Genomic DNA, 17,500 nt, shown 5'->3' with positions numbered 1-17,500 from the left:
CGTTGTTTTAAAAATTTGGATGAGCTATGAAGAAACTTGACGCGCTTCTCTCTATCTATTCTGGGCCCTAAACAACCACCCGTTTTAACATCACAATCTGGTACCTGAATGACCTTCGCAAAGCGCACACTTTTTTTCAAGCATTCGGACAACTGCCTCTGGTATTCTCACCGAATAAGTTTTTAAACAGGAAGACATTGATCGGCAGATGCTGTGAAAAGTCACGGACAGCATCAATATTAATAGGCCGGGAGTATCTATAAGATCATACTTATAAACATCTTCTCCTCTGCCAGATATAAAATGTTGGGGAAAATACCATCCGCAGTATTAACGATTTATTTATCTGGCGCAAATGTGAGGCTGAGAGCGAAAGTTTGATTGAATTTCTCGATATGAAATATTCCCAGATTAAAGAAGAAAATAATTGAGGAAAAAAGGGAAGCACTTCAGATTTTCACCATTGATTTCTTTTAGTTCTTCTGGGCAAAGAACGAAGTTCTTTTTAAGAAATCTGGACGTTCTTTTGAATATCAACGTTTAAGTGCGAATGATGCCTACAATTTATATCTATATATATACACTCAGACATACATCACATATATACAAACACACACACACACACACACACATTCACGCGCACACACACACACACACACATACGCACTCTTATATACACATACACTTCAAATATGATATATGTGTATCTATATACACAAATAAACTCACATGCACATATATATATATAAATGCCTGTACATATGTATTCACATACACACATCCATATATATGTATATGTATATATATATATATATATATACATATATATATATATATACATATATATACACACACATATATACCATGTATATATATAGTGATGCCAAAGGAAAAATAGAACTCCAAATATGAGCATATGTTTGTTTTTATCAATATTTAGCAGACGCAACACAGTCAATCTAGGTTCGAGTGTCTCGTGCGTTGTGCTAAACCATGGAATTCCCGGACCTAGAGTCAATCTGTTGCTTATGCTAAATATTTATTTAAAAAATATACATATATATGTTTGAATATACAAATGAAACTTTATATATCCATAAGTATCGATATATATCTCCATATATATATATATGTTTTCATATATGTGTGTATGTGTGTGTGTATTCATATAGATAGATAGATAGATAGATAGATAGATAGATAGATAGATAGATAGATAGATAGATAGATAGATAGATAGATAGATAGATTTAAAACCAGTGGCACAAAGTGCTTTACCTCCTTTCAGAACAAGAAATAGGATAAACTCCATTTTTTAGAAAGCATGCTTTGGATCCACTTGATGCTATAACCAACGTCACGTGACCAAGATGGCACACTGATAGATAAAACACAAAACTTGATGACTATCAAGCGAACTTGTTAAGTATCTTTTCTTTGTTAAAATGGCAGTGCGTAATTTGTGAGCATTTCAAGGTATTATGAAAATTAAGTTGTCAAGACGACTAGAGTGTAAAAATGATGCTAGATAGTCATATGTGACGCTACTTAGAATCATTAACCTTAACTAAACAAATATGTTTTATTAATGAATTTTCTTCACAAAATATCGTTTATTTTACAGCAAAATCTCGTTTACAAAGTCTTCTTTCTGGAATGCTATGATTCATCCATTATTAAATATGACAATCCATGGAATTATATGGTACCAAGGTTAGTGAAACGAAACATAATTTTGTTGTTTTTATATCGTCTCCAGAACAAGGGACAATGCTGTCATTATTGAAATCGATAGATATCCGTAAGTAATACATGCAACATACTCAGTTCCCTGTCAACGTAGAACTGAAGCAGATTCATGTCTTGTCCAATTATTTGAGAATCAATCACAAATAAATGTGCATTTAATTAACTTAGGAAAACCGAATTAATTAGAAATTATGAAATTATGAATATTTTTCAGCACTGATGTTCAATTAAATGATTATCCATGTTTCTTAACGTGCCTTTATGCTCTGATTTCAAACATCACCAGAAATTTTGCTTCGTTTTGCTAAAAGAATTAACAGCCATGTATGTACTTCGACAGCTTCAATCGAATACTCCCACATTTTCATGTGCGGACTGGTGCCTAATATATATATATATATATATATATATATATATATATATATATATATATATATATATATATATATATATATATATAGGTATGTATTTGTGTGTGCTTGTTATGAGCGTGAAAGTTTTTATAGAGCATCTGATTCAATACTCTATAGTTTAAATATCACTAGATTTTAATTTAAGTTTTGTGGGGCTGACAATTTAACGTAAGCACCATTCAAATACAAGGTCTCCTTTGATCGTTATCGAGTCAACGCTTTTTTCAAAATCTATTTCTTTCTGCTATAACAAAATTCAACATTTGGCATGGGATGAGGTGCCGATTAACGTTCATTAACCCATTACCTCCCATAATTCTATTAACTGGAGTTTTTTTTTTATGAAACTTTGATTTCTAGCATAAAACAGCCTTAGAAGTACGCTGGAATGATCAAAATAACATTTCAAAATAACATTTTAAATAGAAATAAACGAGATATTGGGTGAAAAATTAGCAAACCTCATTTGAATATCAGGGAATTATACCTAGTAAATATAGCAAAAAGGTTAGAATGTGTAAATATTGACAGATAATTACGAAATTTGTAATTTTTTAAGTGATCTCATATGAGATCACTGGTAGGTAATGGGTTAATCAAGGTATGAAACCTAGAAGTAAGTATCGTTTTCGCTTCCACCGTAATGTAGCGAGCTGGCAGAAACGTTAGCACGCCGGGCGAAATGCTTAGCGGTATTCCATCTATCTTTACGTTCTGAGTTCAAATTCCACCGAGGTCGACTTTGCCTTTCATCCTTTCGGGGTCGATAAATAAACTACCAGTTGCGTACTGGGGTCGATCTAATCGACTGGCCCCACTCTCCAAAAATTTGGGACCTTATTCCTAGAGTAGAAAAGATTATTTAACACCACTTATCACCTAGATGTCAAAATCAGTGTACACTATTTTCAAGGTTTTTGGTTATCACAGAACAAACTGGGAGAGGGCTGCAAAAGTTCGCATATTTTGTCTGACCATTTTCGTTAAATCGATATCATAAACTAAAAATTTAAAATGCCATTTCAATATGACCAGTGGTTTTTAATGCGACACCTATGTAACTTAGACATAAATGCTTGTATCTTTTGTTTTGTGTTTCTGTTTGTTTATAATTACAGGTGAATCAAACTCCCAGCATCCTCAACAATATTCATGCCTGTTTCCAGCAATGGTTGCTGATTGGCGGCAAAAGTTTAATGAAGGTTCATACAATCAGACATCTTCTACATTCCCATTCGGATTCGTTCAGGTAAACACACGTGCACACACATACACACACACACACACACACACACACACGCACACACACACATTCACACACTATGATCACATACGCACCCATACACATCCATACATGTTACACACGTATAAAAAAAGAACAAACACAAATAAATACACATATACTAACACACACAACTCTCCTCGATCTTAAAAATAATATGCGACGCTGACAACAGAACCAATTTCAATTTAGTTCTATGGAAGATATATAATGTAACCGTTCCCGATTATATGACTGGTAATTAGTTTATTGACCTTTCGAGTACAGCGAAATCGATTTCAACGAAGATATTTATAGTTGTCGGGGTCAGATGTCTGCCTAATTAAATTCCAGAATCTCTTTAATTAGGTTATGTCGTGTTATGCTATTTTAACGCTATTTGTTAATCTAACGATTTTAAGATAATTAAAAACGATTGTAAAAAAAAAACTGCATCAAAAGTTCCTTTTAACAGATGCTATCATGTACAATGGACTTAAACGATTATATACATATATAACTAATTATATATATATAAACATGATCGTAAGTTCGTGAGTTCAATTCCATGCTCCAGTGCACTCAGCTGGCAAAAATGAGTAGTACCTGTATTTCAAAGGGCCAACCTTGTCACACTCTGTGTCACACTGAATTTCCCTGAGAACTACGTTAAAGGTACACGTATCGGTGGAGTGCTCAGCCACTTGCACGTTAATTTCACGAGCGAGCAAGCTCTTCCGTTGATCGTATCAGCTAGGGTACCAGCTAGTACCCTCGTCGTAACCGACGGAGTACTCACTTTCACACACACACACACATATGTATAACGATTATATATATACATATGTATATATATATAACCACTGTGGTACTCCAGCGTGATCACAGCCATATGGCTGAAACGAATAAAAGTAATATATATATATATATATATATATATATATATATATATACAAAATTAATGCAGTACGATCGTTTCATGCAACTCCATTTATTTCAGCAATGTGAACATGACATTAAATGTAAAATACAGAGCAATCCTCAGCTGCACAAAGATATAGAAATTTACGGAAGTTTCATTTCAACAGAAGGACATATTATTGTAACTACATTTAAACTCTCCAAGTAGAAAGGAAGAATACAAAAGACCATTTTTACTTAGCCAGACCTTACGGGCTAGTAAGTAATTCTAAGGTCTATATATATATATATATATATATATACATACTATGGGTTACTTTCAGTTTCCGCCTACCAAATACACTCACAAGGCTTTGGTCGTCCTGGAGCTGTAGTAGAAGACATTTGCCCAAGGTGCCACGCAGTGGGACTGAACCTGGAGCCCTATGGTTGGGGAGTATATATTAGCTTCCATGGTGTGGCTAAAACAATATGCTCTCTGTCTGTCTCCCTAACCTCTGGGAGATTTTAGGCGTTATAATACTAATGTGTCCATCTGTTCTAATTTAATGAAGTTCTATGTCTTTGTGCAGGTGAGGATTGCTCTGCATTTTTAAATTGATGTAATGATTGCATTGTTCAATGAAATGGAGTTGCGTGAAACGATCGTACTGCATTGCCGCTGGATATCATTGTTGCTTATTTTGATATATATACATGCATATATATATATATATATATATATATATATATATATATATATATATATATATATATATATATATATATATATATATATATATATATATATAGTATAGTATAGTATAATATACTATAGTACGGTATAATAAAACAAAGAATGTAAGAGGTTGATTTTGTGTGTATGTATTATTGTCTAGTATAATTCTTTTTTTTTTTTGTCTTACTAATTAAAATAAAAGCTTTTCACGATATAATTATTTCAATTTCCCCGTTTAATCTCAGATCACCTCATTTGTCAAACGAACACAACTCTGGAAAATAAATTTAAATAATCAAATCGTTGATTTATTTCTTTTGTTTTTTTCTTTTTCTATCGTATTCAATTATTTCCTATCCAGCTTGCTCCCTATAATAAACTCCAGTTCCCTGCTCTCCGTTGGGCGCAGACAGCTAATAAAGGTTATGTACCAAATGAAAAACTCCCGAATGTTTTTATGGCTGTAGCTATGGATTTACCAGATCCGACTTCTCCTTACGGATCGTAAGTAGTATAGATGTTATTCTTATGTTTTTGTCTTTTAAGTGCTTTGTTTGATTTTTAATTGAATGACAATTTCGATTGATTGATTGATTACTTCTCTCTATCTCTCTCTTTCATACTGTCTCCTACCCTCTTCTCTCTTTCCTTCTTCTCTCTTTCCTTCTTCTCTCTCTTTCCCTCTTCTCTCTCTGTTCCTCTTCTCTCTCTGTTCCTCTTCTCTCTCTGTTCTTCTTCTCTCTCTTTCCCTCTTCTCTCTCTCTCCCTCTTCTCTTTCTCTTCTCTCTCTCCTACTTCTTTCTCTCTTCTCTCTCTCTCCTTATCTCTTTCTCTCCTTCTTTTCTCTCTCCCACTTCTTTCTTCCCTCCCTCTCTCCCCTATTCTCTCACTCTCTATTTCCTCTCTCCCTCTTCTCTTTCCCCCTTCTTTTTCTCTTCTGTCTTTCTCCCAATTCTCTCTCTCTCTCTCTCTCTCTCTCTCTCTCTCTCTCTATCTCTCTCTCTCTCTCTCTCTCTCTCTCTCTCTCTCTCCTATTCTTCGTATTGGTTATTAACACAGTGCAGATAATGAACGAAAACCTACAATTCAGGAAACGAGAAACAGACTTCTTTGTCCTCTCTGTCTCTCTGTCTCTTTGTCTCTCTGTCTCTCTGTCTCTCTGTCTCTTTGTCTCTCTGTCTCTCTGTCTCTGTGTTGCCCTCATCCTCTCAGCTCTCTCTTCTCCCAGCTTTCTCTCTCTCCAGAGCTTCCGCCTTTCGTATTTGTGCGTGTTCATGTCTGTGAGTATGTCTCTGTGTATCCCTATGTGCGTACACCCTTTCTGTATGCATGTGTACCGTGTCTTACATTCTCCATATAATTTCAATCCCTGTCCACTGCACTGACATAATCTCTGCTTCTGTCTTACACAGAGTCCACCCAAGATACAAGGAAGACATTGCAGACAGATTAATCAAAGGACTGAAATCTTTAGAGTATAACACCATAAACAATGCTTACCAAGGACCGTTTCCTCAGACATTTCTGATCAAAAATGGTGAGATAGAGATACATTACAACAGAGTGCTAGATATCCGTTCGCAGAAAGGATTCCAGGTATGTTTTCTCTCTCTCTCTCACACACACACACACATACACACAAATGCGCACGCGCTCCTGTATGCTTTTATTCTTTTACTTGTTTCAGTCTCGTGACTGCGCTATGCCGGTGCACCACCTTATAAGGTTTTAATCGGAGAAATCGACCCCAGCCTATTTTTTCTAAGCCTAGTACTTGTTCTATCGGTCCCTTTTGTCGAACAGCTTTGTTACGGGGACATAAACTCACCAGCATCGGTTGTCAAGCGACGGTGGTTGGTAGGCAAACACAGAAACTCGCACATAAACATGTTTATATATATATATATATATATATATATATATATATATATATATATATATGTGTGTGTGTGTGTGTGTGTGTGTGTGTGTATACGAAGGGCTTCATTCAGTTTCCGTCTACTAAATCCACTCACAAGACTTTGGTCAGCCTGAAGCTATAGTAGAAGACACTTGCCCAAGATTCCACGAAGTAGGACTGAACCCGTAACCATGTGGCTACGAAGCAAGCTTCTTACCACATAACCATTCATGCGCCTATATTAACGATTGTTTTTATATTGAATTATAAATTACTTTTATGCATTTGTCGTGCAAGATTCTTGATGTGAAATCGTGTGTTGAAACTAATATCTTAATACTTGGCGAAGGTCGTCTTTTGCCGATTAAATACACACTCTTTTTATTTGACCTTCACGTAAGCTTCATAATTATTATCTTTTAGTTTCTTTGTCAGAAAGTCGCTGAGATGATCACAATATGTGTCACGAAAGAACTCTGACAAATAAACTAATAATAATAATAATAATAATAATAATAATAATAATAATAATAATAATAATATGATGATGATGATGATGATGATGATGATGATGATGATGATGATGATGATGATGATAAAGTGGAGACCAAATGATTAGTGTGCGTGTTTAATCGACAAAAGATGACCATCTCCAAGTAAAACATTATATGTAAATTGGTTCCTAAGGGAACCAATTAGCTCACCATTGGCAGACGGATGACGGCCGTGAAGCCGAAAGGTCGATATCTGTTTCCAATTTTTCATTTGTAAAAAATTGAATGAAATATAGAAGATCGCTTTGCAACTACGTAGCTTTGGGTTCAGTTCCACTGCACAGCACCTTGAAGAAATGTCTTCTAGTATAGCCCCGTACCAACGAATGTGTTGTGAATGTATTTGTTAAGCAGAAACTGTGTGAAATCCTGTCGTATATGTAAATGTTTGTGTCTGTGTGTGTAGGGTTAGGGTTAGAGTTAATCGAGGTTTAGCCTTGATCACAACAGTTTTCTTTCTTGTGTTACAGAGTAAACATGGCCGATCTGTTGGTAATATGCACCAAAGAAGAACAGGGATCAGTGATCTGGTTTTCTCACTCTGCAAGTGTGTCAGGGATTAGAATTCATCGAGCTTTCAGTATGATAGTGAGACAGAGCTCTACCGCGTGTATAAAGAGATTGAGATGTTTAAAAATGGCCGGACATGAGTAAAGCATGAAGATGTGAAAATTCAATAAGCTCGGAAGATGGTGCTGGCAAACCGATGAGTGACCAAGAATGGAATGGCATGTTCATCTGCAATAATCTTCGCTTGCATAAAGTTATTGCGAGATGGGTCCCAAGAGTGCTTACCGAAGCGCATAAACACAATCATATGGAGATCTATCAAGGATTACTCCACCTCTACCATGATGAAGGTGAGGGTTTTCTATGGCGAGAATACTCACATGTGATAAGACCTTTGTTCAGCACTTTGAGCCAAAATGCTGAAGGCGGAGTACACTGTGGAACCACCTGGAATCGCCTGCATAAAAGGAATTCAAGGCTCAACCTTCCGCACAATAAGTGACACTAATAGATTTGGCGAATGCCAAAGAGACTATCCTGGAACATTATCTGGAAAAGGGGTTTAAAGTCACCAGTAAAATGCTGAAACCAGCAACTTGCAAAGAACGCTGAAGTTTGCTGTGTGTGACAACGCACGCCCTCATGCAACCACCGACACTGTTAAAACTATTGAGAAATTAAGTTTCGTGTTGCTAGACCACCCTCCATACAGTCAAGATCTCACCCTCTGGACTGTTCAAACATCGTCTACGAGGACATCGATTTGCTACGGACGGAAAAGAGCAGGAAGCGTTGCATAAATGGTTGCGCGACCAGCTGAAAACCTTCTTCGATGGAATAAGGAAGCTTATGGAATGCTGGAAATAATGCATCGAAAAGCAATCAGGCTATGTTGAAAAATGATGTAATAGCTAATATCTCCAGCTTTTGTCTGCTTTTGTTTCTGTAAATAAGCTTTTACTTAACCTCGTGTGTGTGTGTATATGTGTCTGAGTGTGTGCGTGTGTGCGTGCATATATATATATATATATATATATATATATATATATATATATATATTGCCAATTTGATATATGTCGAATGATTATGAAACAACGATCGATCCATCCATTGATTACGTATGTATGTATGTATGTGTGCCTGTATTTGTGTGCATATGTGTGTGTGTGTATATATATATATATATATATATATATATATTCATATGTATGTGTGTATGTATGTATATATATGTGTGAGTGTGTGTGTAAGTGTGTGCGTTTGCGAGTGAGAGAGACACAAATAGACAGACAGAAAGAGTGAAAGAGAGAGCGAGCAGTCGGTATATGTTGATCACTCGATTTAATTGATAGATTTTACTCGCCCACTTACTCATCTTATCCACTCCGGAATATTTCAGAACAACAATCTACTGACCAAGGCCCCCACCCCACCCCACCCCGCCCTCCCCCATCGCCATCAACCGTCTTCTGTTCGATGGAGAAATAATATATAAAACACAACTAAGGAAATGTCGGCTACAATTTTTGTTTATAATTGAATTTACATATCATTTTCGTCCTTTGAGTGTTTATTCAATCTTGTATGCTACTGATTTGTTACTAATGAGGACGTTTCTGTTTTTCATTTAGCTTTTCTTTATTAGTATATTTATGTTTTCATGAATATATTATCGGTACCAATTTGTGTAAAAAAAAAAAAAAGAAAGAAAACTTCAAACGTCGTGTTCTGGTTTACAAAATATTTAAGAGAATATTCTGATATTCTATATTTGGAGAATATGTCTTATTCAGCTTTTCCTTTTGTATCTGGCTTGCGAAATTATTGATGTGAAATCGAGTGTTCGAACGGATTTTGTTGTATCTTGGGTTTTACCAATATGCCAATAATTTAAATTTGTTTAGCTGTTCATCTTCAGGTCAGCGTACATCGAATAGGACTATGATCAAACGTGTTCCAGTCATGACCATCACATCACGAGGTAATGGATAGCACCTTCATTAAGTGCTTGGTTATTAGTGAAGTGAATGGACTTGCAAAGTTTTCTTTTATTCTTTACTGGTCTTCTTCCTTGAATCTTGTAACAGAATCCTGTAATTTTTATTCTCTGTCACATCTTCTGGCAGGTCTCCATTTCAGATTCATTTAAAGCCATGCAGAAAGCTAACATCCCACTACGCTCTTTTGCCGATGCAGTCATGTCTGCGTTTATATTCTTTTCGCTCTAGCTTACTGCATTCACTTAAGCGATGCTTAATACTTTTCGTTCTCTTTCCCACCGATCCTGCTTTTTGTTCTATGATTGAGTTTTATCAGTCTTTGCTTTTATCAAATTCGTTCTAATGGCTTGTTCCTGTGCGGCTATAATTAATGATTCGGTTTCCGTCCGTCAGCCACAACCAGAATTCTTTACGTTCAACATTCTCGGTTTATTGCATGAATAGGCCTGTAATTCCTTCTCTTTCCACCAACTTGTTCTGTTGTTTAATATGATAAAACTGACACGCAATCATTCACATTCAATCCAGTATATTATGTTCTCTTATAATAGCGTTTTTGCTGTTTCCGTCTTTATTTGTATTGCTCTGTGTTCAAGAGGATCCGGAGATTATATCTCTTATGGGCGTAAAACACAGTACCTCCATCAGAGATATTACCTCCGGAAGAATACTGCAGTTCATATGCCTTTTCATAATGTATTTACATTGAGTATGACACACAAATATCTATTTTAATACCTATTCGCGTGTGTATTTTTGCATGTGTCTATATAAACGCATGCATATATATGTGTGTGTGTGTGTGTGTGTGTGTGTGTGTGTGTGTGTGTGTGTGTGTGTGTGTGTGTGTGTGTGTAGATAGATAGATCATGCGTATATCAAAATAGATAGATAAATATAAATACATGTATGTGTGTGAATGTACACACATACACACATTTATATATATGTGTGTGTGTATGTGGCTATGTGTGTGTGTGAGTGTGTGATTAAAAAGTTCCCTTCGCAACCACACGGTTATGAAATGAGTTCCACTGCGCAATATCTTGGACAATTGTCTTTTAATATTCCCTGGGACTGATCATTGACTTCTGACAGAAACTGTGGGGAAGCCCGTCGTATATATGTGTAAGTGTGCATGTGTGTATGTGTATGTGTGTGTATGTATGTGTGTGCTTCTGTGTGCGCCTCCGCCGACTGATAAGCGTTGTTGGTTTGTTAGCATCCCCTTAATTTCGGCGTTCAGCAAAACTCCTTAAAAATAATTGGCTATCATTAAAAATTAAACGCTAGGGTTTATTTGCCCGACTAAACGCGTCAAAGTAGTGCCCCGACATGACTGCAATCCAATGACTGAAGCAAGCCAAAAAAAAATGCACAAACGCGCGCGCTCGCGCAGCATCATCTTGTTGATGAGTATAATTATTTATCGTATGCTACTAAGTGCGTGTATATATGCGTGCATATGTATGAGTGTATGTGTGTGTGTATGTGTATATATGTATGAGTGTGTCTGTATATATGTATGAGTGAGTGTGTGTCTGTGTGTGTATGTGTGTTTGTGTGTGTGTGTCTGTGTGTGTGTGTGTGTCTGTGTGTGTGTCTGTATGTGTGTGTCTCTGTGTGTGTGTGCACGTATACGTACGTACATATATCGGCGTGAATGTTGACAAAATACCGTTGCGTTGATTGAACCTGCATTATTTGTATTTCGATCCGTCACATGACTGTTTTCTTGCACATTTTGTCTGCATTGACCTTTGTCCTTCTCAGAACGAGATGTAAAGCATATAAACAGACAAAGAAATGCGGTCAATATAATCGACTTAACCCTTTGAAGGAGCTGTTCCGGTATATTGCCAGTCCATTGACTGCGGCAAGCAGTGAAATAATGTAAGAATATTGAAGAATATTCTCCATTGATTTTCATGGCTACGTTCTTGAATGCCTCTTATCATATTTCCATTTTGCTTAACAAGTCATTCTAGTCCAATAATAATTAGCACGTGTTCTGTTGTAGTATGGTGTATTACCATTTCATTTGTAGATATGTGTGAGTGAGTGTGTGTGCCTGTGTGCGTGTGTGTATGCAGATATGGTGATGCGAATACAGGAATATAGATCAGAAAACAAGAATGTGTACGTGTGTGTGTGTGTGTGTATGTGTATGTGTGTGTGTCTGTGTGTGTATGTGTATGTGTGTGTGTGCAGATTTGATGATGCGAACACAAGAGTATAGATCACAAAAACTTGAATATGTGTGTATGTTTGTGTGTGTTTGTGTGTATGCAGATTTGGTGATTCGAACACAGTAATATAGATCACAAAACAAGAATGTGTGTGTGTGTGTGTGTGTGTGTGTGTGTGTGTGTGTGTGTGTGTGTGTGTGTGTGTGTGTGACCGTATACTTTTTCTTAATAATCGACACAAGTTACAGAGTGAATCAAGGGTGGAAAATTTTCTTGCGCTGATAAAGGCCAACGCACGAAACCCTCTGCTCTTCAGTCACTCTGTAGCTTATGCTGATTTTACACTAAAACTATGTACATATGTGTGTGGGTGTATAGACATACACACACACACACACACACACACATATATATATATATATATATATATATATATATATATATATGCACACACACACACACAGATATATAAATATAATGCTTTATATTATAGCCACAAGGCTTGAAATTTGGTGGGGAAGGGGCAATTCTATTACATCGACCAAAGTAGCCAACTGGTACTTAATTTATCGATTCTGAAAGGATGAAAAGCAAAGTCGACCTCAGCGGAATTTGAACTCAGAACGTAGCGGCAGACAAAATGCCGTAAGCATTTTGCCCGGCATGCTAACGACTCTGCCAGCTCACCGCCTTTATTCTTTCAGTTTCTGTCTACCAAATCCACTTACAAGGCTTTGGTCAGCCCGAGACTGTAGTAGAAGACACTTGTCCAAGGTGCCACACAATGGGACTGAACCCGGAGCCATGTGGTTGACACGCAACTTTCTTACCACACAACCACGCTTGCGCCTATAAGAATGCGTGTGTGAACGTTTCTCTTCACCGGACGCGTAGCTACCTTTTTTAGCCCCCACCCCTTTTGTATCCCAGTCCGCTCATAAAAATTAATTTCAGCTATCCTGATTCCCATCCCAATCACTAATTAAGTCGTTAATAAATGCCATCGCAGTCGATTAGAATTATTCACCTGCACGTATATACACACGCATACACATTCAGTCCGTATATACATAGAAATAATTATATCTAAATATGCACACACATACACGCACACGTCCAAACACGTGTACACACACACGCACACAGGCATGCACATACACAAACTGTCACTGATATACATGTATTTCCAAGTTTATATCCCAACATTTCTCAGACTCATATTTACATATACACACATATATACATGCACACATGCTACTTGCAATTCCTCACGCTTTATAGCGTTAAGTTAAATCAATATGTATATCCAGTAAAAAGAATAATCCTGCACTATGATGACATATGATAGCCGATAACCGTATTGGAGCTTTGAAATGCACGTTATGAAGTCATTATTATTCATATCCATATAGATACATACATACATACATACATACATATCATTTTTTTTCGATGGCGCGATAACTGAAGAGATGCCGGCGTGGGTTTCCACCCCGACATCCGAAACTCGGAACTTTTTTTATCGTGGCTAGCCATGTGTTCGTATTGAGTGCTGCATTGAAAATGCATCGATTTTCTACATTATCACGAGTAAGCTGTATATAATTTTCTCATTTATCCACCGTTTTTGTTTTCTCAGTTTGATGCAACTTACCAAAGATTGTTACCAGGTGAGTGTAAAGAAAATCTCTTAAACCTCGCAGCCATTAGAAAATATCTTCCGTTTATTTCATTTCCTATAGATTTCCTGTGCTAAACACAACGAATGTCGAAACAGCATGTGGTTAAGCATTGAATCATCAACCAACGAGAACCAGACATCGATTTTTCTCTCCAGCAACGTGACATGTTATGGAGAGTGTGTGTGTGACATACGTTATGCTTGGCAAGATAGTCCCTGTCCACTGAAGAAATGTCCAATTTATAGTCAAGGAACCAATCTTCCAGCAGCGCCGTTTTGGCACCGATTTTGAAGAAATACACCATTTTATTTTCTTCTTCTTCTTCTTCTTCTTCTTCTTCTTCTTCTTCTTCTTCTTCTTCTTCTTCTTCTTCTTCTTCTTCTTCTTCTTCTTCTTCTTCTTCTTCTTCTTCTTCTTCTTCTTCTTAAAAATAAAAAAGAACAAAGAAATAAATAAAAATATATATCATCAATAAGAAACCGATATTAAATAATTTCCTTATCTTTTGATTAAAATATAATTTATTGTACTAAATCTATCGTTTTTGTTGCTGTTGCTGCCAAAGTTGTTGTTCTTGTTTTTGTTGCTTAGATAGGGTCAGCCCTCATGAGCAAACCTCATGATCCAAGATATTAAACTGCCGTAACCCCCTCTTTTACTCTTTTACTTATTTCAGTCATTTGACTGCGGCCATGCTGGAGCACCGCCTTTAGTCGAGAAAATCGACCCCAGGGCTTATTCTTTGTAAGCCTAGTACTTATTCTATTGGTGTCTTTTGCCGAACCGCTAAGTTATGGGGACCTAAACACACCAGCATCGGTTGTCAAGTGATGGTGGGGGGGACAAACACGGACACACAAACATGCATACATATATATATATATATACATATATACGACGGGCTTCTTTCAGTTTCCGTCTACTAAATCCACTCACAAGGCTTTGGTCGGCCCGAGGCTATAGTAGAAGACACTTGCCCAAGGTGCCACGCAGTGGGATTGAACTCGGAACCATGTGGTTGGTAAGCAAGCTACTTACCACACAGCCACTCGTTTTTTTTCCTATTGTTTTTGTATTGTTTTCTTTTATTTTTGCTGTTCATTATACTATATGCCGATCGCTGGTCAAAGCTCACCATATGTCTGTATGCCTGGGCAAGAATTAAGAAAACTGCTAGCTGACTACGCATGTAATTTTGTCCTCTTTCCGCCACCGATGTTTATCCAAGTGAAAGGCCACTGACTTGGACCAATACAGCTTGGCGCTAGTATCATTGCAATATTAGAGTCTGAATATAAGAAGCCAGTTCAGATACCGTAAAGCATCTTACCAAACCTGGAAACAGTTCCACGGTTTTGGGTTGCTATCGTTTCATCGACCTCAAAAGGATGTCAGAAAAAACTGGTCACGGCGGGACTTGAACTCGGAGACCAGTGAATCAGTACAAATACCTCGAGGCATTCTAACGACTTAATGCCAGCGTCAATTCGTCACCACCTTTCTATTTTCATTTCTTTTTTAATGTCAAAGACTATACGTTGGATAGCAGGTAGTTATTTGAGGGTGTTTGGGATTTTCTTTGTGGAAGATCGAGCGATTACATCAAGGCTCTCGTTTCATTTTTTAGCCAGCTGTTTAAACCTTTGACTACTCTCACTTGCAATACATTCGCCTATTCCAACAGAAATATATATCCTGGTTTAATCTTAAATGCTCCATTTACATGTTGGAATCCTAATCACACTGGTCATTCAAAAAGTATGTTTGTAAATGACGTTTTCACCTAATTACACTGACCGATCATGAACTAGGTTTTAAAGTGATTTGAAATTACAAATATTTTTATAAAAACGCATTTAGACTATGAACGCTATTTACGCCGACCATTCATAAAGTAGTTGGCGACTCGCAAGTTTGATTAGTGTTTGAAATCTTGTTACATTCTGTCCACGATAAGGAATAATGAAATATAGTGCTTAGTAAAGCAGACAACCAACGTAGACATAGACAGTGCATACTAGCATAAAGACTATTAACTAGTGAAGATTTTCTTTAGCTAATTTCGAGCCGGGTATTTAGATTAAGTTCGGTTCGGAAGTACAAGGTTCTGGCTTAGTACTCTCAACGCACCATCTTAAGCAAATAATTTATACTGCAACCTGTGATTTGCCCAATATATTTTGAATGGAATTTGGGTGATGGAAACTGTGAATAATTCCATATCGTGTATTTGTTTGGACTGATACATCGATCTAAGTACGTCAATTTACGTCTCTTTGTTTCAAATCAGTAACTAATATAAGTTGTTTGATAAATAGCAATCACAGAAATAGGCTCTGGGATTGAGTTACTCTCTTCAAGCCGGTACCTCGCCCCGGCTACAGACCAATGAGTGAATAAAAGTATCAAAGAACGAATTCCTGATCTATTCTTATCTTAAATATATATATATTCATATTTAAAATATGGATATCAGGACTATTAATCATCAAATCGATATAAATCATCCCATGAGGATTCGTATATCCAAAAGTGATAAGGTATATAATTTTTTAGGCCCTGAGTATGATTGCTTCGAACAAAAATCAATACATCAGATTCTGCATCTGAAAGAAACGAAAAAGTGTTCAAAGCAATCATCTTGAGAATTGTGCGCATGAGAGTATCTTATCACCGGCGCTGTTTGCTTGCTTTATGTTTCGTAATCAAAATATTTCACCCTCACAAGCTCTGAAAATATAATTGTATTATGCTCCCATATTCGACCAGGGGAGATATTTCCTTTTACTTTTTTTTTTTTTTTTCTATAGAAAGTAAAATCTTTCAGCGAGAACATGCACACCCCCTGAAACGTATGCACACTTATATACATAAAAATATGCATATATATATATACATACATATATATATATATATATATATATATATATATATATATATATATATATATATATATATATATATATATATAAACATAGTCTCTCTTTCTACTCTTTTACTTGTTTCAGTCATTTGATTGCGGCCATGCTGGGGTACCGCCTTTATTCGAGCGCAAATCAACCCCAGGACTTATTCTTTGGAAGCTTAGTACTTATTCTATCGGTCTCTTTTGCCGAACCACTAGGTTACGGGGACGTGAACACACCACCATCGGTTGTGAAGCAATGTTGGCGGGACAAATATAGGCACACAGACATATACACACACGAACATATATATATATATATATATATATATATATACGACGGGCTTCTTTCAGGTTCCGTCTACCAAATCCACTCACAAGGCTTTGGTCGGTCCGAGGCTATAGTAGAAGACACTTGCCCAAGGTGCCACACAATGGGACTGAACCCGGACCCATGTGGTTGGTAAGCAAGCTACGTACTACACAGCCACTCTTGCACCATATATAAGATTTAAATAAATATATATTCAAACTCACACATACATATATGTATATATACGTATATATGTGTGGGTGTGTATATATATGTGTGTTCATGTACGTATATAGTCCACAGATGCTTTTTTGTGCTAGGTGAGGATGCTAAATTCAGGATTCGAAAATATAAGGACACAGATAATATGTCGTATAGTCAGAAA

The 17,500-nt window shown here is 36.6% G+C and overlaps 1 protein-coding gene across 2 annotated transcripts in view; it reads left to right on the top strand.

The window, feature by feature from the left end:
• LOC106884109 (sialate O-acetylesterase) overlaps positions 1-14,248 on the top strand; it is a 66,831-nt gene extending 52,583 nt beyond the window's left edge. For both annotated transcript variants that reach the window (XM_014935335.3, XM_089366579.1), the window contains 5 exons: positions 1,625-1,713; positions 3,281-3,411; positions 5,424-5,566; positions 6,475-6,658; positions 13,958-14,248. In XM_014935335.3, the coding sequence (XP_014790821.1) occupies positions 1,625-1,713; positions 3,281-3,411; positions 5,424-5,566; positions 6,475-6,658; positions 13,958-14,188 (778 nt within the window). In that variant the 3' untranslated portion in view covers positions 14,189-14,248. The remainder of the gene's footprint in view (positions 1-1,624; positions 1,714-3,280; positions 3,412-5,423; positions 5,567-6,474; positions 6,659-13,957) is intronic.
• The last annotated feature ends 3,252 nt before the right edge of the window (positions 14,249-17,500 follow it).

Source organism: Octopus bimaculoides, chromosome 19 (genome assembly GCF_046866305.1).
Source record: "Octopus bimaculoides isolate indiv1 chromosome 19, ASM4686630v1, whole genome shotgun sequence".
Lineage (NCBI taxonomy): Eukaryota > Metazoa > Mollusca > Cephalopoda > Octopoda > Octopodidae > Octopus > Octopus bimaculoides.
The sequence above is the reverse complement of the archived record's forward strand: the minus strand, read 5'-3'. Positions and strand labels throughout refer to the sequence as shown.